Source organism: Pyrus communis, chromosome 8 (assembly GCF_041283825.1).
Source record: "Pyrus communis isolate YQ-2024b chromosome 8, ASM4128382v1, whole genome shotgun sequence".
Lineage (NCBI taxonomy): Eukaryota > Viridiplantae > Streptophyta > Magnoliopsida > Rosales > Rosaceae > Pyrus > Pyrus communis.
This window is the reverse complement of record NC_142572.1, coordinates 23,722,709-23,750,216: the sequence shown is the minus strand read 5'-3', so window position 1 is coordinate 23,750,216 and position 27,508 is coordinate 23,722,709. Positions and strand designations below refer to the sequence as shown.

General features: G+C 37.0%; 2 protein-coding genes and 1 long non-coding RNA gene across 5 annotated transcripts; 2 read left to right on the top strand and 1 right to left on the bottom strand.

Annotated features, from left to right (window-relative positions):
- The first annotated feature begins 1,883 nt into the window (after positions 1–1,883).
- RUS1 (root UVB sensitive-like protein (Protein of unknown function, DUF647)) lies at positions 1,884–5,828 on the top strand. Of its 2 annotated transcripts, none has more exons than XM_068457163.2 (7): positions 1,884–2,807; positions 2,905–3,180; positions 3,309–3,365; positions 3,494–3,692; positions 4,384–4,499; positions 4,605–4,781; positions 5,031–5,828. In XM_068457163.2, exons 1-7 carry the CDS (start codon positions 2,142–2,144, stop codon positions 5,298–5,300), a joined length of 1,761 nt encoding a protein of 586 aa, XP_068313264.1. In that variant the 5' UTR covers positions 1,884–2,141; the 3' UTR covers positions 5,301–5,828. The 2 variants fall into 2 exon arrangements, with proteins under 2 accessions (XP_068313264.1, XP_088555143.1); XM_088699017.1 differs by having other exon boundaries at positions 2,031–2,807; positions 5,035–5,828.
- A 9,691-nt stretch (positions 5,829–15,519) lies between these two features.
- LOC148695399 (uncharacterized) lies at positions 15,520–18,895 on the top strand. Of its 2 annotated transcripts, XR_015965681.1 has the most exons (4): positions 15,520–15,809; positions 16,033–16,133; positions 16,592–16,717; positions 18,269–18,895. It is a non-coding gene; the product is annotated as an uncharacterized LOC148695399 (long non-coding RNA). The 2 variants fall into 2 exon arrangements; XR_015965680.1 differs by lacking the exon at positions 18,269–18,895 and having other exon boundaries at positions 16,592–16,995.
- Positions 18,896–19,231: 336 nt separating this feature from the next.
- Positions 19,232–22,680, bottom strand: LOC137718238 (alpha/beta-Hydrolases superfamily protein). Its single transcript, XM_068457752.2, has 6 exons — positions 22,142–22,680; positions 21,859–21,970; positions 20,648–20,741; positions 20,300–20,480; positions 20,077–20,146; positions 19,232–19,719 (listed from the first exon to the last, which is right to left on the bottom strand). Exons 1-6 carry the CDS (start codon positions 22,663–22,665, stop codon positions 19,393–19,395), a joined length of 1,308 nt encoding a protein of 435 aa, XP_068313853.1. The 5' UTR covers positions 22,666–22,680; the 3' UTR covers positions 19,232–19,392.
- Positions 22,681–27,508: the final 4,828 nt, after the last annotated feature.

Below are 27,508 nucleotides of genomic sequence, written 5' to 3'. Positions count from 1 at the left end.
TTAATGTATTTCTTGAGTTCTGCTATCTACACACTAGCTTTTACTTTCCACACACACCTCTTAATTTTTTTATCGTCGAATCAAATATATTGAAGAGAATAAATAAAAAAACATAAATTAACAGAGTGTGTGGAAGGTTAAAATTGTGTGTAAATAGCACAATCCTTTTTTTTAAGAAACTTGATAGACGTACATATGTTTCACTATTATACTTGTCTTGTATTTTGCTAACTATGATAATAACAAAATACCATAAAGTCAACATATTTATGATTTCTAATACACCTCCGCACACATGTTGAGAGTTGAATATGTGTGGACAGTCTGTCCCACATCGACGAGGGACTAGGCTAGTTAAGAGCTTATATGGTCTTGGGTTACTCTTTATATTGCCAATTAGTTTTATGGTGGAACCCCAATTTCATCATGGTATAAGAGCATGTTGTCCCTCATGTGTAGGCCTGATAAATAGGTCATGTCTGTCGTGTTCGTGTCGTTTTCACACATTTTATCTTAACGGGTCGTGTCATGTCACACCCGTTATCTTAACGGGTAAAGTGACCCAACCCGTTAAGAAAAATATATTTTTTTTCTTAAATTTGCACATACCACTCATTGCCACATAAATATTACTTCAAAACATTAAAACATATTTGTCGTTTAAGTACTACATCTACACTCGAAAATAAGAGCCTAATAAAAAAAATCCATACACTACTAGTCTATTACAAAATATTAAATGTGCAAGGATATGCACAATGAAAGAGTTTTTGTTTTCAAAGTTGTGAAGCATTAGTTTTAATTTTAACGAAAACCCCAAATAACTAGTTTTTGAAAAAAATACAAAATACCCAAAAATACAAAATTCATACCTTTAGTGTGTGCATGTCTGTGTGTGGTTTTCTTGTGGCTGCTGGAGTCGAGTTGAAGGAAGTGAACAAAGGAGGATGTGAGAGAGATGCGGATTAAAGAGACGGCACGAGAGTAAGTCTGGATTGGAGAGATCAAAGTGAATGAGAGAGATGAGAAGGATAGCCTCCAACCTAATGCACAATGGACGGCTGAGATTAAATCTCAGCCGATCCAATGGTCACCAATTTTTTTAATTTAATTTAATATATATATATAATTATTATAGTTTTTAGGGGTATAAAAATTGTTAAATTAATATATATAATTATTATAGTATTTTTTAGGGTTATAAAATTATAAAATTAATATTTTGCTTACCGTGTATCGTGTTAGCCACGTGTATACCCGAACCAACCCATTATCTTAACAGGTGCTTATCAGGTTACCCGATAACGACTCGATTCATTGTCGTGTCGACCCGAACACCTGTTAATTTTGTGTCGTGTCGTGTCAGGTTATCGGGTCGTGTCAGAAATTGTCAGGCCTACTCATGTGAAAGCCAAAAAGGCCACATGTCTTAACGCGTCACTCACTTGTTATCCAGGTTGTAAGCTTGAAAATCTACCACATATGTGAAGGCGTGTTGAGAGTTGAGTATATGTGGACAGTTTTCCCTCTCAACCATGGGCTTGACTAATGACCCTGCGTAAGCACGCTCCCCATGCCAACACGAAGGCAAGCAATAGAAAACAAACATGCAAATGAGATGCCAACATGGTGGTCTCTCGATCTTATACGCAATGTCGTGTAAACAAGTCAAAACACAGTGCGGTGCAGGACATGATATGCTTGGGATATGGCCACTTCGGATCCCGATGGCATGTAAATCTCTCCTGAAACTACGAGCCAACAAGAGGAGAAATTACTTTCCTCTTTGTAATTTGGTAGATAAGGAGTTATTGCCCCTTGTAGGAAAGGATGTCTAAAAATTGTCACTCCCTAAAAGCGCATAAAGCAATGCAAGGCCCTTTGATAAAAACAAGACTGAGAATTTAACATAGAGTAAAATCTAAGCAACGAAAGTTAACTTAAGTCGAATTTTCATGGTCAATAAATTGCAATGGTTTTATCAAAAGTGGCCATTCAGCCAAATTTCCGAAGAAAAAAAAAAAAAAAAAAAAAAAAAAAAAAGAGGAGAAGAAAGATTGCTAGAAAATGAAAAAGGGTGAAAAGAAATAAGGAGAAAAAGGAAGGCGGGTCAAGGTGGGGAAGGGAAGGCAAGAGAGGAGATGACGGGTTGCGTTTGCAAGTCCTTTTTCATCCAAGGTAGCAGTACCCCACCTCTACCGCCTATTTACTTCCGTCATAGCAATTCTGGCGCGCCGCCGTCGTCTGCTCTAAATTTTACTTCACTTGGTCTCAAGGCATCACAATCTCACGCTCATGGGCTGCCTTGGAAACGATTCAATGCGCATAGTGTTCTGCCGGACAATGGCGGCTGGGACTCAGGAAACAAAAACGGCGGCGGCGGCGGTGGCGGCCCATTTGAGTCATCCTCATGGTGGTGGCATGAGGATGGTGATAGTTCCTTGTCAGGTCCCTTGTTTTTCTCCTCCTTGTTGTTGTGCGCGGCGGTGTGTTGTTTCTGCCACCTCCGACTGGCCTGTGCACTGGCATCATCATCGGAGGAGTGCGAGGCTGTGTGGGAAGTGAGGGGAGGCAAGTGGACCAAGCTTGTTCCTGATTTTGTCCAGGATGCCTTTGTTATCGCTCATCAAGTTGGTTCTGGTTCACTGAGCGCGGCGAATCTGTGGTTGCAATCGAAACATGTCTGTATGCGATTGATGCTTCCAGAAGGCTATCCCGACTCCGTTACCAGCGATTATTTGGAGTACTCTCTTTGGAGAGGAGTTCAGGGCGTCGCCAGCCAAATTAGCGGTGTCCTTGCCACTCAGGTACTTGCTTGCCTCTCCCCTCCTACCTACCTAAGTCCTCCTGACCAGCAACCATTATATTTTCACAGATTATGCTCTCTAACCTTTGCATTTGTAGGCCTTGCTCTACGCTGTTGGATTGGGAAAAGGAGCTATTCCTACTGCCGCCGCTGTCAATTGGGTCCTCAAGGATGGAATTGGATACCTCAGCAAAATCATGCTCTCTAAATATGGAAGGCATTTTGATGTCAATCCAAAAGGGTGGAGGTTGTTTGCTGATCTTCTCGAAAATGCCGCCTTTGGAATGGAAATGCTCACCCCTGCATTTCCTCATCTATTTCTTTTAATTGGTGCTGCTGCCGGTGCAGGGCGCTCAGCTGCTGCACTCATTCAGGTTATAGAATGTGACAACTTGCTTTCAACGTTTTCTCTGCCTTGTAAACTTTTTTATAAAAGTAGATGTTGTGATGAATGAACCCAGTCTTATTGAAAATGTGAAAGTTGAAACCCATCATTTCACAGGCTGCTACCAGGAGCTGTTTCTATGCTGGTTTTGCTGCTCAAAGGAACTTTGCTGAGGTATTGCATTTGGAAATGTGGATCCACTTTAGCAAGCATGAAAGCCTTTTACTTCCGCGCATTTGGGTACAGTGTGCTTCAACCTTTGCGTACTACTGTTCATCACTAAAAGGAATACTTCAATGCAGGTGATTGCTAAGGGGGAAGCTCAAGGAATGGTGAGCAAGTCTTTCGGTATCATGCTTGGCATAGCATTGGCTAACCATATCGGCTCTTCTACGGCTCTTGGCCTTGCTTCTTTTAGCATGGTTACTTGGATCCACATGTTCTGCAACCTGAAATCCTATCAATCCATTCAAATAAGGACCTTAAATCCTTATCGTGCAAGTAACTCCTTCTCTTGAAACTTTCTTAGTTGGAATGATGTTTGTGTGATATCCTTATTGCTTCTTATTTAAATTAAGTTTTATCTGCATGGAATAAGAAAGGTTTTTTTTTCATCATTGACCTTCCAATGAGAAAAAAGAAGGATTCACAATGATTTATCAGACCGCATAAAGTTTTCTTTTGGATATTATGAAAGGAAGTTAACTTAGCCCCCCTTTTTACTATCTTAACTTATTTGATGAAGAGGTAATCATTACGTTGTGCATTGGAGCTACAGAGCATGAAGCAGCACAAATATGGGAGTATTGTTCAAAATCTAAACATATGAAAATCAAAATTCTAACAATATTGTCTCCCAACTCCGTCAATCTTTTAGGCCTTTGCTCAATGTTTCTTTGGTTCTTCCCACTGAACATGGCAATCTCGCAGATGCTTGCTAGCTTATGTTTGACAATCTATGATCAACATTAGTATGTTATCACTCGAAAGATTCTTTAAAGTCGTTTAGAAAAAATTGACGATGTGACTGAATAGCAGGCAGTAGTTAAACTGGTGATATTTTGGCTTTAATTACCTTACAGATCTTTATCTCCAGCGTTAACATCATAAGTCATGAGAAAATTAAGTAATAACTACTTCTTGGAAATCCATTTTATAATAAGTCCAAACTTGGTTCTTGTTACTTCAACAGGCTTGGTTTTTAGCGAATATCTTCTTAGCGGTCAAGCATCTCCTGTAAAAGATGTCAATGAGGAGGAACCGCTTTTTCCAGCTGTACCATTTCTTAACTCAAAGTCTGCAAACAAAGTGAGTCATTTCTCCTTCTTCATTTGGCTTATTATTCATTTACCTCGGTGATGTGGACAGCCTTAATATTTCCTTTCCTTTTTATTTTTGAACATTCAACCTTAGGCACATTCAGTAGGATTATCTTCAAACGCAAAGGAAGCTGCTGCTGAAATTGAGCGTAGGCTGCAATTGGGATCCAAGCTCAGTGATCTAGTCAACAACAAGGAGGATGTGCTTGCACTGCTCAGTCTATATAACGAAGAAGGCTATATTTTGTCGGAGCACAAGGGAAGATACTGCGTGAGTAATTTATCATTTTGGTAACAATCTCTGTATCATCCCATAATGTCAGTTTTCTTGATCTGAATCCTTCCTATAAGAATCTTTAAGTCAAGTTAATGACCTTATTGGGGATTTACCTCTCTTAAAGAATATACACGCATTTGACATTTCAGTTGTGAGATTGTTTTATCATCTACTATTGACATGATTAGTTACAAATATACACGCATTTGACATTTGAGTTGTAATTATACTGGCATGAATCAGGTAGTGCTTAAAGAAACGTCTTCTCTACAAGACATGCTGAGAGCATTGTTTCAAGTCAATTATCTATATTGGCTAGAGAAAAATGCAGGATATGAAGCAAGAGGCACTTCTGTTGACTGCAAACCAGGGGGATGGCTGCACCTTTCTCTAGAGTATGTGCGAAGGGAATTCAACCATGTCAAAAATGATGCGGAATCAGCTGGTTGGGTTACAGATGGGCTTATTGCGAGGCCTTTGCCGAATAGAATTCGTCCGGTTTATGTGGCCTAATCCGTTGCTTTTATGACATGACCTATGGATGTTAGATGATGTTTTGTAGTAAGCACATGAGGAAACTATTCTTGAGATCGTCTTGTGATCCTTCCATGCTCGTACTGTCTATTCATTGTTTGATGCAAAGCTTTAAATATCGTTTCTCAAAGATGGGGCAAGAGAATCCTTGAGGACACGTGATTTGACAAGCGAAGGCACCACTTTATTCACCCCTCTTCTTTCACCAGTAAGATTAAAGATGATTATGCAGTATGCAAATGACTAATCAATTGGTGGGCTTGGCAATTTGTACAGAGAGGCCCCTTCCTTCCTACTATGTTTTGAGGACTTGCGTGGCCGGGACATCGTAGTGGCGGTAGACTTATTCCACCTGCTCTCCTAGGTTTCAGGTCACTGATGACTCTTGTTGCAGATTTTCATTATATTCAGTAAATACTGTTGGACATTCGATTGCACCGTGTAGCTGTGTAAGCATGAATCAAATGGATGGCCTTATTAGTGAATGAGAAATTTTATTTGAACCCATATAATCTCACTTTACACCTAACTTAAATTTTAAATGTGAATTGTCTTTTTGATCCTATTGAATAATTACCGTCAAGTACAAGATGAAATTAATAATAAAACTAAAATTTATCAATAAACCCACACTCAATAATCAAACTCTATCATCACTCAATCTTTACATACGTTCATTCTGATCGATGGATGATGATTTTAAAGTTCCAAATCCTCCTACTAAGATATAAATCGATTATGTAAGGTTTTTTATCTTTTGATTTTAATTGTTTTAGAGTTTAAAAGTATAATGCTTGCAAAGAAGGTCTTTATTAGCCCATGAGTAAATTTCTCTATAGGACTCATAACTCTTCCAAAAGGCATTGGGAATTCAATACTGCCACCAACTGAAACATAAAAATAATGAAGCTGAAACACTAATAAATAGTTTGGCATATACATAACAAAAACAGAGAAAGTAAAAACAACTGAAGTGAAGAAATGTTTTTGAAGTTCTTGAAAGCAGTAGTGTCATCCATCAACCAATGAGAAAGGATTCGTCTCCAGAAAAGTGAAGTCCAAATTGTTCTTACTTTTAACAACTTGAAATACAGCAAATACGGCTTTGATAAAGTCCTCAAGTTCTGCTTTGATATATATTCAAGAATAATAATTGTCAATGATTTCCAATTTAAACCAATGAACATGAACTCAACAAATAGCATATCATAGACGCATTAAGAAAATATGGTTTTTTTGTGGCACTAAAACAAAAGAAGATTGGGACATTGGTGATAATGAATATCATCCATCCTATACAGATGAGAACAATGTATATCATTGTAACTATATTTTCGACTCTAGCGACAAAAAAGAGGAGCATCACCATCCTGCATAGGCACTCTCTCTTCACGAGAAATATTGGAGTAGCAAGTTCGCACATTTAAGAATCAAATATGAAAATAGCTTCAGAAACAGAGTTGTCTCCAACTGATTTTGGGTTTATTTTTTATATGGGTGTAAAGATAAATTCACATATTGAATTGAGTTTGTGAGGGTAGTTTAGATAATAAATTTGGGTTTAAAGAGATATTGATAGTTTAATTGAAAATAATATGAGTGTAAAGAATAAGTTGGATGTGGAAAAAGGTTATATGAGTTCAAATAAAATTTCCCTTAATAAATCACTTTCAGTTCGGATTTTTCTCTATAATTTTTCTTCTTTCTTCTTTTTTTCGTTTCTGATTTTCTTTTTCTGTTTTTATTTAATGCTTATGCGGCAAATTCTTATTGGCTCACCAAACAAGCTGAAACAGGTCGAAGGATTACCTGCTTAATCTTTTTTCCCCAAAATTGGTGCGGTAACTATCAAGAAACATTGAATTGACAATTTTTTTTACAAAAGAAACATTGAAAATTTGATTTTTCGGAAACTCATCTTCCAACGAAAGGAAAACAAGAAATTAATGTAAATAGAGAACAAAAAAGTTGTACATCATTAAGTGACATGTAACAACCCGTTCTAAAAATAGGTCCAAATTACGATTATGCCCTTGTGTTGGGCTTTGTCATTCCGGCCCAAATCTTTGGGCTATGTGACTCACCAAACTATAACCCGGCCCACAGTTTTCTTTTGTTTTCCCCTCACACGTGACAACTCTCTCTCCTTCCTCATTTCTGCAAACTTCCCTCTCTCTAACTCTCAAATTCTCTCATTCTCTCTCTAAGCTTCGAGAGCTTCACTCTTGCTCTCACTTTGATTCTTTCACAAACCCAGCCCCAAAATCACATATTTGGAATCCCTGAGACTCAAGGAACTTGAATATATCCTTGCATGCATCATCGGAGCACCATTGAGTGATCCATCGTTGGAGCCGAGAGCTTCAAGCTTCGAAACTCAAAACCTAGGTGAGATTTCTCGTTTAACCTTTATATTCATGGGTTAAATCCTGTCTGGTGTTGATTTGATGTCGAATTTTTGGACTATTTGTTCATGCATGCACTCTGTTTTCCATTTCCAGATTTTCAGCGTGGTTCCGGTTAGTTGCAAACCCTTTCTGGCCACTAATCGACTTCGTCTTGTTATATCTTTGGTATAATCTTGTTCCTCATTCGTTTAGCTTCGCTTTGATGTTTAAATAATGAATTTTGGTCTAGTTTTGACACAAATCAGAGCTCGGGAGTTTCCTGACCATCTTTTTCCAAAATCTGATGACCCGCGAGCCCAATCAAGTCGACCAGACCCGTAATCCAAAACCAGGCCCAAAACCGATTTGAAATCCGACCCAAATCCACTAACCCGACCCGCAACTTGTACCGGCCCAAAATCCAATATGAAACATTTGGGCCATACGACCCACTAACCCAAGCCCAATTCTAACCTTGGCCCAAATCTGTTAAACCTTAACCCAAGCCAAATCCTATAACCATGCCCAATGCCTTGGCCTAATAACTCTAACCTAGTCCACCCCTTCAAGCCCAGAACCCAGATCTAAATTGGATCTAACCCGACCCAACCCAGCATCTCGGTCTAACTTGACAACCCAAGCCCAAATCCGACTCGTTGACCATTGACTTGACCTGTTGATTTTTCGGTCAACGTTGACTTTTGGGTTAACTTTTTCGGGTTTCGGCCGGGACCCCTCCTAGACTAATTTTGACATCTTGATTCCAAATTCGCACTTCATTTTCCCAAATTCAATCGTTTTAGTACAATGTTATTAAATAGTCTATATTTGTTTATAGGTGCATCGGTTGGAAGTGATCCAGTTCGAGCGGCTTCCCATGAACAAAGTATTTATGAGTAGACCCCTTCTCAAATCGAATATTTTATAACTATCAATCTCACATGCATTTCATATTTCATGTTTTGAATATGTCTTATATTATGCTTTTGCTTTATGAATTTCTATATTTATAATTTATCGAGTTTATGTTTTATGAAACGTTATGAATTGTTGAATTCACACTTTATGAAAGGTTTACGACTATTGCTTTTATGCTTTATGAGATCTTATGGATTTACGAATATGGTTTTTGATGATGATTTGAGCTAGAAAGTTTCTATGAATTTATGAGTTGATGCTTTGAGAATTTAAGCTTCGAAGTTTGGTACGAGTTTTGAGATATGTTTTCATTGATCATCTAGTGGGTTATCGTACGACACATACACACAACACGAGTATTAGTCTATGGTCATAGGACATAGTTGATGATATATATGTTATACCCCCAGATTCACTGGTGAAACCAGTGTCGGACAGCTTCACTAGCCACGGCTAGTGTCGATATGTTATGCTATATATAGATATATTCCTTCTCTGGCGTAACCTAGAATCGTACAACTTCACCTTCGGGTGATGGGGCCTACCATGTTTCTTTACTAGCGTAACCCAGTGTCGTATAGCTTCGCCTTCGGGCGATGGACAAGTACTGCCTTTAGGCGACTATGATACCTTTAGAGAGGACAATTTTGATGGGATTTATGGATTTGCCTTCGGGCATTTCGATATTATTTTTAGAGATGATTTTACGGTTTCAAACATTTCCTGCATGCTAGAGTTTTAGAAAAGCCTATATGTAGTATTATATATGAGTTTTTAAAATAGCGGGCTAATATGTTCATAAGGAAATCAGTTTTATTAATATTAGTATTAGTATAAATTATGGTCCACTCATCCTTTTGTTTTTGCGCCCCCTCAGGACATAGTGAAGAGTACGACCCAAGCATCGAGGCATTTCCCTACCAGTGACTTTGCGACCTTCCATTTGTGTATGATTTCTTGATGATAATTGTAATTTAATTTCTTATCTTCACTCGTACTTTCATGTAGTAGTGTGCTCTGTACATATTTGCACATCTTTTGTTTTTGGATTTGTGATCGTTGGTTCTTCCATTGCACTCATGTTTAATTCAGGATCTTATTATTGTCTTCTAGCATTTGTATATTTTTAGAATCGTCGTTTTTGTCATATGACTTTTGAATTACAGGTTTTCTTATATTCTTGCGTATTTATATATTTATGGCTTTCGTCACTCTCGAATGTCGATCAACACATGCCATCCAAGTATCATTAGGATATCTAGGTTGAAGCGTGTCAGACAAGAAACATAAAATACGAAATTAGCAAAGACAACACTATGCTTCTCACATTTTTATTACTATTAATTCGTATTAATTCAATGTGTTTAAAAAATTAAGTTTTTTCATTGTTTTTTTTTATCTTTAATAAATATAATAAATGCAAATTTGTTTTAATAATTTCGGGTCCATTCTTTATCTTTACCCTATAGAGACATTGAGGGCTGGTTTGGTATTGCTGTGCTTTGAAAAAAAGCTGCTTCTGCTGTGTTGTGAGAATAAATAGCTGTGAAATAAAGCAGCAGAGTGTTTGGTAAACTTTTTTGTAAAAGTGCTTTTGAAAAAAAAAAAGCAGTATTAGAGTGTTTGATAAACTTTTATGTAAAACAGATGTGAAAAAAAGCCAGTTTTTCAAAGCTAGGTTTTGCAGCTTCTTGGTTTTAGCTTTTTTTCATCCAAAACTGTGAAAAAAAGCTGAAGCTGAGTGTTTACCAAACACAAAAACAGCTCCCAGCTTTTTTTGATAGCAGCTTTTTTCAGAATCACCTCAGTACCAAACCAGGTCTGAATACAACGAACAACTTTTTTTTGCCACTAAGTTTGAAAATAAACATTTAATGTCCCTTCATTTTTTTTACTAATCTTGTACATCAATGAAGGATAAGAAAAATAAAGGGGTTTTTGAATTTTAATCCTTCAAGAAGATTAAATTAAAAAAAAAACCTGGTGTTAGATTGATTATTGATTTTAGACCCTTAATGTGTACTTAATTCAAATTCATATTATATTTTTATTTTTATATTTAATAGAATTTTTTTTTTGTCAAAGTTTTTATATTTAATAGATAACTTATTTAATGTTATTACATTAAATTTTAAATTTATTATTATACAATTTTATTTTAACTTTCTCCAATTAGTGTACCTAAACATCTATATTATAATATATTTTATTAAATTAGTGTACCGAAATGTCCGTAGCTAAATATATTATAGTGAATTAGTGACAGATAAGAAAATATGTAAAAATATAAGTGTACCAAAATTCCGTACCTAACTATATGATACTAAACTAGTGTACCGAAATGTCGGTACCTAAATATATTATACTAAACTAGTGTACCGAAATGTCCGTACCTAAACATATTATACTAACCCATTGTACCGAAATGTTCGTACCTAAATATATTTTTATGAATTAGTGGCAGATAAGAAAATATGCAAAAACATAAGTGTACCGAAAAATATCTACAAAAATATTTTCTTATATAAGATACCTACCATAACGAGAATTAAAATTTATAATATTTTCATAAAATTATAAATAAAAAAAGAAACGTTGAATACATTTGCTGGCATTAAATAGAGTCTAGGGACTAAAATTAATTTTTAATCTTGTATAAGACATTTTTCTAAACTTCATCTTATTTAGGGATCAAAATCTAGTTTTCTAAAAAATAAAATACGCAAATTAGCCAGTGCTGCAAGATAGATCTCCAGAAATTGCACTTCCATTTAAAGCTGATCCAGTCTGTAAAGCGATACTGCGACCTTCTGGATCTACCGTATCTTAAAGGCATCTCTTGGGAGCGAGTGACTTTGGACCGTCATTTCGTCGTCCTCTTACCCTATCAATCACAAGAAAATTTGTTACCACGAAATATCAACTTGACCAAAAGCCTGACTTAGACTTATACAATGTCTTTTTGGAATCGTATACTAACGCGCACACCTATCTTAACAAAGAAAAGAAATACATACTATCTAAATGTTTCATTTTTCCCCTGGCTGGCTTGAAAGATGACCCACTTAGGATGAAATGAGACTTGCTTAAAGCAGAAAGGTCACTTGTAAAATGGGCAAGTATAGATGTCAATGGCATTGGAGCAGTCCCTGACTTCGCAGGTTGTGGTGTTCGTACATCATAAGTTGTGGTGTTCGTACATCATTTTGTAAACAAATCGATAACACTGTTGGAGCAATATTAGAAAATATGAAAATAATACAAGAATTCCACTAAACAATAATCATATAGAAATTCACAACATCAATTGCATACAAATTAATATAAAAAAACATAGAGAAAAAGTAAAAAAGACTAACAAAGTTGGAGATTGAAGCCATCATAAATGCAATGTCCTAAAGACAAACCCAGATGAGTGTTGGGGAATTAGTTTATCTTCTCGTGCTAGATAGCAGACCTAGATGAGTGCCAAGGAATTAGTTTATCCTTTTGCACTAGAGAGCAAACCCAGATGGGTGTCAAGAAATTAGTTAATCCTCTCGCGTTGGAGAGCAGACCCAGATGGGTATTGGGGAATTAGTTTATCTTCTCGAACTGGAGAGCAGACCCATATGAGTGTCGGGGAATTAGTTTACCCTCTCTTGCTGGGGGGACATACCCAAATGGGTATCAGGGAATTAGTTTACCCTCTTGCAGTGAAGAGCAAACCCAGATAAGTGTTGGGAATTAGTTTATCTCTCGCATTGAAAAGCTTACCCAGATAGGTGCCGGGATTAGTTAACCCCTTCGCATTAGAGAACATCAAAGTTGTTGTTGTAAGTGCAGCTGAGGAAAGTTGGACTGGTGGACAACCGAAATAATCCTCAGCATGTGAGGTCTTGTTCGACAATTTGCTTGAGACTTCAAATTGCTTATGGAACCCACGTAAATGTGTAAGTGGGGAGCGTAGTGAGTAATCCCGGACCTTCTCCAAGTATTGTGCTATCCTTAGATGTTTCATTGCGTGCTCTTCTGAGGCTTGGTTGGTAGTCAGCTGAGAATCTTAATGGATTGCAAGCTTCTTCACCGTTAAGTCTTTTGCTAGCAATGGCTGCTAGTAAAGCCTTGTATTCTAATCCATTATTTGATGCTTTGAAGTTTGGAGTGCCGTGGGGCGGTTGTGAGCCGAGGAGCATAAGTCGGTCGAATTGGGAGCCGCATGGCAAGATCGACACATCCAGGAGCTGTGGTGCAAGATAGACTCAGTTGTGAACACGAAGCCAAGATCGATGATACTACCCCAACTGTTGGAGTACCTTATAGGACAGAAAAATGATTTTCTTTTGATCTCAAGACTGCTATCGATTCCTTACCAATTGAACATTAGCCAGATTGAGTTGATTTCTTCTTTCCATTCGTTATGAAGCCTACTCTAATGTAAGGTGGAGGATGCTCCTTGCGAGCCTAGCGGTAAATAGACACTTCGCCTATATGGTTATCAATGTTGCTCATTAGAGTGTGGCCCCAACCATGAATATACGTCTGTCGGTGGGCCCAGTCAGGAGTGCACGCTCTTTCGTGCACTTAGACAAGAGAATATGTTATCCGGATGGCCCAGATGGGAGTGTACACTGCCCGAACGCTCGGTTTATGGTTAGTCAAGGGGCTACTTTTCAAGGCGCTGTTAGAGATGAATGTCGTATGCCCTTGTCTTACCTCAGGACACTCGGTCTAGGGCACGCTGCACCTTAGCGCGCTGTAGGAGCCGATTAACCAAGGTTGTATGTTGCGCGAGGACACTTGTTAATTCTACAACATGTCAAGTGTTGATTGCCATTTAGGGTGAAAAAGCTTGGACAATGTGCATCTCCATGAGTGGCAGAAGTGTAATAGACTCCGGGTGCTAGATTCGAGAGGGAATGATCAAATCTGCAGAAAGTTGAGGTGAAAATACCCCCGATTCAGTCGTCGATCCATAAATCATCGTGGTGAGGCTACGTCGCAATCTCCATCATCTGGCCCAAATCCTTAAATGTTAGAAGTTCAGTTCGTCATAGTTTGTGAATTTTCCATCATTGTATTTCTTCCCCAAGATATTCAAATAATTTATATAAAAATTCTAGGAGCATGAACGTGTGGGAAAATTTACGAATGAATGAAGAAAAATAGAAACATTGAATGCGAGAGTCTTCTTCAAGCATTTGAATCAAACTTTCATTGAAAAGACCAATTTGTGGATGCAAATTTTCATGGTCTGTTGCTTTGACGAAAATGCACCTGCAAAATAATAACACCTTCGATGCCAAAGTTAGTATTATGAAAAGAATGTATTTTTAGGAGTTTGTGGGGGGTAAATGACTTAGCATTTTAGTGGGAGAAGTGAGGTGTTTATAGGAGGGTGGCCGAGCATTACGGTTGGGAGTGGCCAGCCGTATATGTTGAATTTGGGTGGAGTAATTCAAGATATTATGTGAAATAATATCTTGAAATTACTATGGCAAATATTCTAAATTGAATAAGGGATGTTAGGAGTTACCTTATTGAATGAAATCAATGAGGGAATGATGAGTGGAATTTGAATAAATTCCATAATAATCACCTTTGACTCTTCCATGTATGGTGGGAATCTTGAGCCGTTATTGTCTGTTGCATGCACGTGGGAATTTGGGTGTGTCTCATCCATCTAATGAGATATTTATAGGAGGGTCGCCTCCAGGATTTTTTGGATTATTTTTGGCTCCACAATAGTGGTGCCAATAATATGGTGTAGTGGTTAAGGTGTAAAGGTAGTGGTGGTAGGGATTGTGGTGGTGGCAACGATATTGGCTGAAACGGTTGCAACAATGGATGGTGACGATGACGGCAGTGAGAATAGGTGATGGTGATGGTGATGGTAGTGACAATCTTGAGGGTATGGTGGTGGCACCAATAGTGGGGTGTGGTGGTTAGGGTGCAGAGGCAACAATGGTGGTAGGGCGGCAGCTGCAGTCGTGGTGGCAATTGTGGTTGTAGTAGTGGTAGTAGTGGTGGAGGTGGTGGAGGTGACGGAGATGGCAGTGGTGGCAATGGTTGTGTAAAGTTAGTGGCCGTAATGATAGGTGGTGGCGTTCACCTTGTTCTCCAAGAAAATAAATGTGCATAGAAGAATAGATAATGTCAATTTTAAAAGCTAATAAGGGTATTATAGGAATCAAAAATATTTATTAAAAACTCAACATAACTTTTTATAAAATAAGTAGAAAATTTTATTTTTACTAAACATTTTTAAATTGCTTAACTTTAAAGTGAAATTGTTTTTAGTAAAAGAAAATACCAAAGGAGGCCTTAATGAAACACAATAATTTCTAACTTCTTATCAATTAGAATATTTCAATAAAAAATTATTCTAATTGATAAGAAGTTACTAAATGAGGCCTAAACTCGTTTTAATGTATCAACATGTCATAATAGCCATATTATTTTGTCATATATACTAAATTCGTATCAATTCGAATATTTCAATAATAAAAATTACCATTTTCAAAAGCTTAGCACCCTTTCTCCAAAAATAAAAAATAAAAAATAAAAAAGCTTAGCACCCATCTCCTCATGTTTAAAACCACGCCGTTCAAACGGAAAACCTTGTCATTCAAAGGAACTTCATTTTTGTTCTACATTTTTCGTCTAGCAGAGGCTTGTGGGTGGCTGTGCATATTTTGATTCAATTTAACGTTGGCTGTGCATATTTTGATTCAATTTAACGTTATCCTTCAAACATTACTAACTTAAAAGTAATGTTCTAAAAAATGGTCTAGGCGATCGCCATTCGAGGCGTTTTCTTGCAAATCGGCCGGAAAAATTGGCTGGACTCTAAGCGGGCTAGGCGGAGCTGGGCCTTTTTTTTTTTTTTTTTTTTTTTTTTTTTTTAACTTCTAAGTTCTCGTGCCCTGCAACGACCCTAATTTCAGAAACCAAGTCTCGTCGTCAACCACTTCGTCTCTTCTTCCTCAACTGTAGTGCACTCACCCGCTGCGACTTCAAGAGATTTTCTAGGCCATCGTCGTCGATCGTCTCTTCCCGTTTCCACGGTCTCCACTTTCCACCTACTCTCACATCTCGATTCTCCATAGCTTGGTTGCGACTTCGAGGAGCTCGTCAATTACGAAGAAGATGATGATAAGGCATCTGACTCCACAGCTAAAGTCAACGGCGAAGCCCCCAAAAAGTGAGTTTTTGTTCTACAGATTTGCTTACTTATTTTTTTTCAGTTTGTTGTTTGGTCGATCGGAATTAAAAATTCAACCTTTTCATTATTCTAATTGCTTATTATATGTTGCTTGCATATGATTGTTGTAATTCAAAATCCGATCGTAATGTAGAAGTATTCTGATTGCAATTGAATATTAATTAGGTCTAATTTGGTTATGTTTGTCATTACTTTTTTGCAGGGGATAACTTGGAATTCACAGTTCAGGGTTCAAAGATTTCCTTTTGAAGACTGAGCTTCTTCAGTCTATTGTCGACTTTGGATTTGATCATCCTTCTGAAGGTAAACTCTTGAACTTAGACTTTTTGATTGTTATTTGTTGACGTGCATACATGGGCTTTGTCGTTTTCTTTATTGCACTTAAATATTATTTAACTTAAAACATTTACAAAGTATATGAGATACCCAGATAAGATTGGAAATCACATTTCAGTGGTTGCAAGCATTGCCTTGTTCTCAAGTATACTATAGGATTATGAATTACTTCATTTGTTGAAAGAAATATTTCTTTTGTACATTTTCTACTTGTTTTACATAAGGGTATATGAGCTGGTTGCCTTGTTGGTAAAGCAATTCACTTTTGATATTGTAAAGCACACCTGGTAATGAATTACCATTTACAGTTTGCGTTGGAATCGTTTTCAGAAACTTTCTTGTGTTTGAGTTGCGTAACATATAAATGCTTGTTTCATTTTTCTGAAATCAGCTTGTAAATTTTTATGTCTTCTCTTAATTTACAGATGAAATGAGAATGAAAATTGTGGAGATGGGTGATGCTCAAGAGCTTGTGAATATGTTGGGGTCCACTAAAGATGACAGCACAAGGAATGAGGCTTTGAAAGCTCTTACCGCTCTATCACCCTCAGGTTCAGACATTTTCATTCACAGTTGGTACTACATGCGCCTATGTTTATAGCTTGAAATTTTGTTAATTTTATAGAATAGGTGTGTATCAACTTAAATTCCGGGATGCTAAAAATAACTATCTTACATTACTATATTTCCTTATTTTCCACCTATTTTGCATTTTATGTGGCTTTAAATTGTGAACTTGTTGTACATGTGTCATCCTACAATACTCCTCACTATGGTTATATGGCATATATGCTTAATGTGTTTTTAAATTTTGGACTTGTTGGATACTCTTTTTGCATTTTATCATTATTTTTCTATCTTATCCATGGATTTCATACAAGTATAAATTTTTATAAGTGTCAATATGCACTTATTTACAAGATATATAAGAAATTTACCTAAATCCGCTTAGACCCTGCCTAGCCACCTAGATTCTAGGCACCAGCCCGCCGCCCGACTAGCGTTTTTTAGAACCTTGCTTAAAAGTCCCCTTATCTCTCATCATATAGCATATCAAGATAAAAATAAATAAAAAATAAATAAAATAAAATAACTTCAATAATATTTCCTTTACCAATGAATGAGAGATAATGTACTTTCATACTCATACATATAAACCTGAATATCATACTATTGGGCCCTTCAATTTCATTGAAGGCTTTAAGGTGAAATTAAAGTTCATATTACAACCAAAAGCTTCGTAACGTTTGACAAGTGGTAAGTAGCCATACTTTTAAACTTCATGAACGGTCAGTGTTTAATGAATTTTGACCAACAAACAAACATCTGTATATATATCAAACAACTACATTACATTACATTGTTTTATGTTCTCTTATAATCCACATCAAATATATATCAGACAACTATAATGGACGTAACCCACTTTTAGGGGTGAACTACTTAAATTGTTTTGTTCGCATACATATTATTGTTTCTCTCATCTCTCTGGCGTCTCCCTCTTGAACCTCTCTCCACTGTTGAAATGGTTGGATAAAAGACCATTTATTCGGATCCGAAGCCACACCATTATTTTCCATCTCTATTTACAATTACACGTGGTGTACCACACTCTGTGTTCTAGCACACTGAAAAATCTTCCACATAATAGAAAAGATAGAGAACAAACTCCTACTTCATTAAAATATTGGGGGTTTTTGATTTTTTTTTTTTTAAATAAAAAGGGTACCAGTGTATGACTAATAGGTGACCCTTATGGGTGTGTTTATTATACCGAATTATTTCAGACTGTACTAGTTTTAGAAACTAAACTAGACTGATTTGACTTAAATTAAGCAGGATAAGAATAGTACAGTGTCGGACTAAATCACGGACTAAATTATTTTTGAGATATAAATATTTATTTCGCCATTTTTTTAATTCTCTCTCCCCCACCCTCTTTATTTTCCCTTTTCTTTTCTATTTCTTTTCCTTTCCAGATGCCTCTCGTTTCTTTCATTGGTTTAATTCTCTCCCCCATCTTTCTTTTCCCTTTCCTTTTCTCTTTCTTTTTCTGAATCTCTTTTTTTTCTTTTTTTGTGTTTTTTTTTTTTTTGTTGTAGCAAGAGATAAGCACATTGACAAGAGTATAGAAGAACTTGGGGATTCAGAAACTTCAGAATTTCAGAAATAAGAAGAATAGACAAGACGCAAACGTACACTGATCAGAACGCAAAAAACCTTGGGCACCGACGCGATGAACCCAACCATATGAAAGATTTGCCGATCGATGCAGGCGTTGGAGTTGCAGATGGTGTGGCCGAGCGCGAACGCGCAAATCGGCGTCGGCATCGAGCTTTGGGTGAACGGCAATCTAGATTTGCTCACCCAGGGAGCCATCGTCGTAGTCGAGTAGCAGACGAGAAGAAAGAGAGAGTGTGTGGTGGTCTGGTGGTGTGATTTGGCTGGAGTGAGGACAGAAAGCAAGCAACGCAAGGAGAAGAGCAGAGGGAGGTCTTAGCAGTCCATGTTATTGGGGGTCTCGCTAGCAACTCTTAGCGAAAGGATTTGTCCATACGGTCCTTTTAGTTTCATTAATGTTAATTCAGGACGGAATAAACATGGTATTAAATTAACAACTAATCGTCCAATCCAGTTCCATTTAACAAGGGCAAACAAACGCTTTCTATGTGTATAAAGAGAGAGGTCAGATTTGATGAATCATTCATGAATCATAATATATATTAAAATGCCCTTTTCTTATTACTTTTTCTCAGTAAACTAAAAAAATAATAGAATATGAAAATGATTAAATATAACCAGCTGAAAATGACTTGAACTTTTGACACTACCCGTTGAGATAGATCTAATAGAAATGTGCAGTTGGTCATATGCTGTAGAAAAGTATTTTAACACTGTTTGTTAAAGCATGCAATAAACTAGCCCACGGTGATTTGATGCCTTATGGCATGTTGATACAATTTTCTCCTTTCTGTTCGAAATATCCAAGAAAAATTGGTTGCACGCACCATCGCTCATTCTAAAAATTTTATCCTGAATATTTTGGTAACAAAAAGAATATAAAATACTATATGAAATGAATCCTAATTGCAAAAGAATAAGAAAAAGTTGAAATGCAAATATTACACATGCTTAACTTGTCAAGCGAGTTGAAAACCTCTTCATTGAAGAGTGCCTTTGTTTGGAAGTGGAAAATATACAATAATCTCATCATCTCATCATTAAATTAAATAGAAAGGTGATCCAACCAGGGTAAAAGTCTTTCGTGAACTAACTCGGGCCTGTCATCATGGGGGCAATGTCCAACCCCTGGCAGAACAAAGAAGCTTACATTCGCATTCGCATTGGGGGGAAGTTGAGAAGGCAGGGAAGCGAAGTATTTGCCAAGAGGTCCATCAAGCGGGGTGAAGGGGTCTTGATCCCCCCATAATACTAGAAGAGGGATATCGGAAATTCTTGATATCAACTGCATCGGGTTTGGTCCTGGGGGGCCAGTCACGATAGAAACAAACGCATCAAGTGCCCCTGGGTCGCACGTTGGTTCCATGATTATCTGCATAAGACGAAGATACGTAACATTACGAGATCAGAGACAAAGAAAACTATAAATTAAGGGTGGTGTTATTCACACACATCTTTTTTACTTAACACATATTCCTTGTTAATTTCTGTCATTTGATCTTCTTCAATTCATTTGATTCGAATACCAGAAATTGAGATGAATGTGTAGAAGATAAAAGAATTTGTGCAAATAACACTACTCTTTAATTAATTGCATATAATCAGTTCCTTTATTGCATACGAGATTTGGATTTCCTTTCCTCTCATAGCTAGATATATGACATATATCGGTTCCTCAATCGCATATGATATCTGGAGTTTCTCTCCTCTCCTAGCTAGATGTACGTACCTCTACCAATTCTTTATCGACGGATTCCTTGTTCCCATAAACAGCCAATAAAGCCTTCCTTATAGTATCTCTGCATGCATGTGAATCATTTGAGTATTTCATCATATATATATATATATATATATATATATATATATATCACATGCGTACGTACAGTAGTACGTACTCACGACATCCATGCACGAGTGATTGATTGAGTTTGCTAGAATTGATCAATAGATACCTTTGTTTGACACGCTCAAAAATGGCCGAAGCAATTCGTCGTTGTTTGAGTAGAAAGTCAAAAAACCAAAGCAAAGGTAACAAAAGCTTGATCCTCCAATCATCAACAATTGCTTTATTATTCATACCACCAGCACAATTTAAAAGCACTAACCCTCCAACAAGTGCTTTATTATTAGATTCTAGTCACACAAAACAACGTACGTCGATCATTGAAAATAATTAATTAAGTTAAGCCCACCGACCACAAGATATATAGAAAATAAATTATTTTTATTATAACTTATACCTAGCTAAGTTAAACATATATACAAGATGAGTCTAGTTTAGAATTTTAAACACAACACACCTGAGGCAGCAATTACACAAGCAAGGCTTCCAACAGAGTTCCCTATCAACACAGTTGGCTTTTGAACTATTTCGTCCAGAAAATCCAAGATTAACTGTGTAATTACAACGACACTTGAGTTACAATTAAACATAAGTTGGCAACGTCAAAAGACTGGTTTTAGGAATATAATTAGAGACCACATATTTATACTATATTGGTGTGACAGTATATCATGATATAACAAGTGATGTGTACATGCCATATCAATTATTGAATTTATTTCATTGGAGAGTAAAGTAGGAAGACTATATATTTATACCACATTGGTGTACCACATGATGTGGCAAATGATTCTTCCAGTCATTAGCCAATGAGATAAATTCATCAATTGACGTGTTAAATACACAACACCTTCCACAACAGATGGTATACCAATGTGGTACAAAAATGTGATCTCCTTAGCAGTTTCCTTCATTGGATGTTAATTGTACACAACATTTGCCACATCATATGTACACTAATATAGTATAAGAAATTAGACTATCATTTTCAATTGCTAAGGTGATTTATTTCTATTTTGAATATCAGTTTATTGAGAATAAATCTTACATTGATTAGAATATGTACCTTAAATGAATTTATAAGTAAGTTGGCCTACTCTCCTTATAATAAATTAGTTTTGTGATGGAACCCCAACTTTCTTTACAACATTTTATTGAATTTTCATTTTGGTATTATGTTTGAGTAAGGACGAGTTAAAAACTTCTCATCTTTGCAGTTTCATGTACTCCTGTATATAACATTACATTAAGCATAAGAAGGTTGTGACTAGTCATATATAGCCTAAATATTATTCACATAACCTTATTTGAGGAGGCCAAAATATTGGCCAAACCTTAAATACTTTTAATAAAGAGTAATGTTAGGTAGACCAATTTTTCAGGTCAAATTTGTAAATTATGTCATCAATAAAAATGAAATACGTTAATCATCACTTAAGTAATAATCTAATCATTAACAATCACATCATATGATTTAAAATTTTGATCTAAAGACCTCCATAGCATTACCCTTTAATGAAACAACAATAATCTTATCATGCATATGCCGTAAAATGAATCTCTCTCTCTCTCTATATATACATATATATATATATATATATATTTTTTTTTTTTTTTTTGGGCAAAAATGTATCTTTGTATAACAAAGGGCATCTGACTCAGAGATACCTTAGCCCATTTTTCCATGGTATATGAGAATCCAGTAGGCTTTTCCGAGGCGCCAAAGCCAAGGAGGTCAATGGCATAAACGCTATAATTCTGGGACAACGTCCTAATGTTTCTGAGACAGACATGCAAGTATAAGTGTAATAACATTAAAGAACAGTCAGAGTAAGTGCAATGATGGAATATTGGAATTATATTGTACGCGCGCGTGCGTTTGTGCACTCATGTCATGTGCGGCCTAAAATAGATATGGTTATGGATAATGGATATGTAAAGACAAATTAACCTTCGCCAGTGAGGAATGGAGGCTCCGAAACCGTGGACAAGCAGTAGAGAAGGCTTCGGTTTTGGATTTGAAGATGATGGTGGTGGATCAGAAAGAGAAACAAAGTAATTGATGGCGTATCTACCCTTCCACTTCCACTGTCTGCACTTGTCTTTTATCTCTCTCAACTCCTCCACTTCCAACGAAGTCGTCGTATCTTCGCCACCAGCTGCTGCACCTGTGGCCGCTGCTGTAATACTAGACGACGTTGCCTTTGCTGCAGAAACACAAGAGCTGAATTTCATGTTCAAGCTGCGAGGAAGAATATTTTGACCACCATATCTAAAAAGCAAGCTCCTTATTCCTATGTGCTTGCTTGGGAATCGCCGCAACTGCAAATAGAGCGGCGGCCCAAACGAAACTGGACGGGGAGCCCTTACCGTGAACCCCATCATTTCTTCCCTCTCCCTCTTACTTTCGCTTTCTTGTTCGTTTCCTTTGTTATTGATGTTTAATCTCCAAAGCGGATGGCAACTGTAAAACATAAAAAGTGATATTTAATTATTTATGTGACAATTTAACATTTTGCATAATTTTTTGCTTCATCTGATATGTTAAATAAAATATCATTTTATATTTTTTTTCATCTCTTTGTGGGGTTTAATTATTGAGACAATCAATCAAAGATAATACTAAAGAGACTAAATTTGAAAACTAAATGATGTGTTATCAATAAGAGCGTGCACGTTTATCAACGTTTAAATAATAAATCAATCATCAACTTACATGTCGTTTAGTTTTCAAAACTTTGTCTTCAAATTTAGTCTCCCTCGCATTACCCATCAATCAAATGCTTGGAACACATAGCAACATTTACTATGTATGGCTAATGGCATCACATCTATTAAAATGTTATTAAATCAATTTGACAGCAGCTATAAAAATGACAACAAAGGCTTTTCTTTAATTGACTAAGGTCCAAGTAAGAAACTAAAGGCTCTGTTAGAGAGAAATTTGCTATCATTTTTCACTGTTGTGTCTATATAGCAGTTTTGATATCTTCTTTGAAGACGGGCTTAACAAACTAAAAAAGACATGGACCAAAATATCAAATAAATCATTATTATTTAAAACTATTAATTAATGATAAATTTAAAGACAAAAAAGAGAGTAAAAATGTATATCATTTTAATTTTAGTTAGTAAGATCACAAATAGGGAAATGGAATGAAGCACCTCACGTGAATGATGGGCATTGTCATGAAGAAACTTTTTCATGTCAACACCAAATTGTCACAATTGTGAATAAATTCTTTAACGGTTGTTTGCTTGCACATACAGAGGTGCGTAAGTGGAATTTTAGTTTCAACGATGTTTGTATATGAGCTTTTAAATTTTTTTTCTCAGCTTAAGTTGTAGAATTAATTGTATTAAGATAATTAAAATTCAAATAGTGTTGTAGGCATAATTTATTAAACAATTATAGAGGTCATAGAGAAAGGATACGGCAATAATAGAGAGAAAGAGAGAGATGTGTAATTGTGAGATATGTTCTATTTCACCCCATTATGCCCTTATATATAGTAGTAGGGAAGGTTAATTCCTTACCCTTTTAGAGTTACAACTCTAATAGGAATTAGACTACTAAAGGGAATATAAAAGATATCCCTAGATACACTAGGATTTACACAATCACATTCATAATCTAATAGGACTGCAACACTCCCTCTTGAGTGTGTAAATACCCAAGTAAATTGCGCATTAGGTCTTCAGCGATGAAGTGAGTACAGTTAATGAAGTCGTCGGCATAATGAGCGAATGCGAGTCTCAAATCAATGGAAGAATGCATAAAAAGGTAAAACTCACAAAACCTCGCTATGGTAAAACCCAAGGTGGGAGAGAAACCCATAGACTAAGGAGAAAAGTGAGAAGTTGCATTAAGTCAAAACTATACGTCTTCTAGATGCAAGTAGAAAAGCTCATAAGGGTATGATCAGCTCATGATGGGTGCCTCGTTAAAACCTAGTTAAGTAGCACAAACCTAATGGGAAAAATGCTCCTAATCGTAGGGGAAAAGAGTACATTAAGATCAAGTGAGTATACTTCTGGATACTCTCCTGAGTTTGACATAACTTCCAAATGAAAACTACAAGCATTGCATATGAATAGTTAGGCATACCAATTTCTCGGACAAGTTTCTGGAAGGTTGACTTTGGCAGTGACATCGTGTAGATGTCAGCAAGGTTGTCTGGGATCAGCTTGCATGACTTCAATATCTTGATGCTTTGCTGATGTAATGTAGATGCAATATGTCTTGGCGTTGACTTCGTTGATGTATCATGTCTTGGTCAGGTGGATACATGCGGCATAATCTTCATGGATCGTTGTTGGGACTCAACGATGGATGAAAACACAACAAGTACTTCGAATATGCTCAACAATAATTCCTAACCATGTCTCACTTGTGCGTAGTGAAGTGAGATGAGTCTTGGAATGATTCGAAGATTTCGCAACTAAGGTCATATCGTGGACCTCCAAGATATTGCGATATCCTTAACGGTAAAGACATAACCATTTGGGGATTTTGCCTTGTGTGGGTTTGATAAGCAACATGCGTCAGTATAACAACAAGGCAAACATCATTTCAAGGATCAGGGGGTTAGATCCACTCAAGATGCGTTGGGATTTACCCTCATAACACCTTCAGGGTACGTCTTTAATACCAATTCAGTGGATGCGTGTAGGTGCGGTGCTGCATCTTTACCAATAGATCAACAACGAATGAGGCATGTCTAAATACAATGAGTTAAGTACAACAAAGCGCAAAGTTGAACTCAGATATTTGGATTCCATAACCTCTTCAAGGGTTTCATTTGCATGTAACGTATGGACGATCAAAGGTATACTTAAAGGTGACACCTTTAGGGTGTAGTTTGACTGGTAGACCAAAATATCGTCGGAACAATGCTTCAACTTCAGGTCAAGGCATAAACGAGTTTTCCCAATATCCTTCATCTCAAATTCCATCTTCAGGTGCGAGGCAGTTTTTTCAAGCTCTTTTAGAGTTTTAGTGAGATTCGACATAAACTGTAACTCTAGCAATTCGAAATAAGACTTTATAGTTTAACACACAAGGGCATAATCCATCCCTGATTGATCAAATAATCACTTAGATGGGTATACCACATCTGTCGGATTGTAAGTGAACGCCTCAAACAAGTTAAGAGGGTGTTCCGTGGTTTGGAACTATTTGAACCAGTCCATGTAATTCTTCGGCAACTTACATGTCAATCTTCGTATCTATATCCCTATGGAGAAAACACTAACCACATTTTCATAATCCTACTATTAATCACATGACGTTTTAAGAGAAACCTTGTGCCGTAAGGTGTGCATCATATCGCACTATTTCATTTATCTCATAACGCTTCCTTTCCCACTTATAACACAATAGGGTTACCTTGGGCAGTGTAGGAACAACAGGTCCAAAACACACTTTGGTAAGGAATTTGACCTGGATTGTAATTTCAATTATCCAATTAGTTCTACGTTGTCACTTAATCAATGAAACACGGTTCGATATTGTCATTTTTCATTTATGTCGGTAGCTACCATATAAGTGAAAACATCATCGATGGTAATCTCATTTCAATTCCATTTAGCACATCCAAACTAGTATACTGGACCAAGAACTTCAAGTCTCAGGAGTAATCCGGATTAATCTCATGAGATGGAAATGATTTGAGACAGCGATCAAGTATGGATTCATTGTTGTGCCAGGTCTTCCTCTTCTACGGAAGTGAATCCTACGAACCGAATGATATGTCGTGCTCCAGGCCAAAACAGATTGATTGGCTATCCGCCGGTGCACCAAACAGTCCAACAGGGGCGTCCAAACCATCCAACAAGGGCGGCACACCCTCTAGGGATGTTGACTCGACATCCGTTAAGTACGTCTATCTTTGCAAGCATGTTTGCAGCTGGTATATGATCTCGTCACTTTAGCTAAATCAGAGGAATACGTCTGAAGCAACATTCTGAAAGTTAGAATTTATCGCACTTGCTTATCACACTTGTGTGGTATTGGGATCGAGATAAGACATAGTGGGTAACGTCCACACAAATTTGCACCATTCTCCAGGAACGTTAACATTCTTATCTCTCCCTAACGGCGAGAAGACTGTCTCATTAATCGACAAAAAAAGCTAGTGTGAAGGAGAATCATAATCGACAAAGATTCACATCCTTCTTTGAAGACCCATATTGGTACGTTTCGGCGGCGCAACTTGGCACATGGAATGCAAACCCAAATGCATAAATACAAAAATTGTCAAGTTTGTACCCAGTAACCAACTGTAACGTCATATAGGTTGGGTGGCAATGGGCCTCAAGGCGGACCAACATAACTGTGTACAAGATTGCATAGCCTTAGGCAAAAATTGAAAACTTGGTACGTTTACCAAAATTCGGGTGATCATTTAAATTTGCACTTTATGATCGATAGGCAAGGCTATTTGGGGTGAACATGAGAATTTGATGTTCAATTATAAACCCAAAATACATGTAATACTTTATCGAAAACCGTCGATATAAACAAGGTTCTAAAAGACGCTAGGCACTAGTCGGGCGGCAAGCTGGGGCCTAGCGCCTAGGCGGCTAGGCAAGGTCTAGGCGGGCGCCTAGGCGGACTAAGCAGATTTAACTAAATCCATTATATTTCATGTAAATAAGTGTATGTTTATACTTAAAATATAGATAATTTCATCATAAACTGCAAAATAGAATGACACATATATTATGAAGTATTGGAACATAATGAAAACATGGGGAACAAGCATATAATGTGTGCTCATTTAAGTATTCGACAAGTCTCTTACAATTTATTGAAAAAAAATAAAATGCAAAATGAAAGTTATTTATTTGCTGCCTAAGTGAGTCGATGTCTAGGTGGGTCTAGGTAGGTGCCTAGGCGGTCTAGGCGGCCGCCTCAGTAGGTCTATGGGCCCTTTCTTAATTTTCAAACGCCTAGGCATTAATCGGGACGGTGACCAACCGCCTAGCGCCTAGACGGGGCTAGGCGGGGATTTTTAGAACAGTGGATATAAACTCTCCAGCATTATCCAGTCTCCCGGACTTTAAAGGATAAGTAAGGTGGTGAACCCTTAATCGGCCAGGAGGTTTAACAGCAATGTGTGGACAAACATGTGACTAGTTTGTCGATTCATCAACCAAAACCATAAGTATTTATATGGTCCGTATTTTGGTTGGATTAGTTCACATATATTCCCTTGAATCCACTTGTGAAAAGAAAGTCGTGTCGTATCTTTTGGCAAATGATATAGAAATCAATTTCCTTAATGAGCAGGCTCAGCAAAGTGTGCTTGTAGGC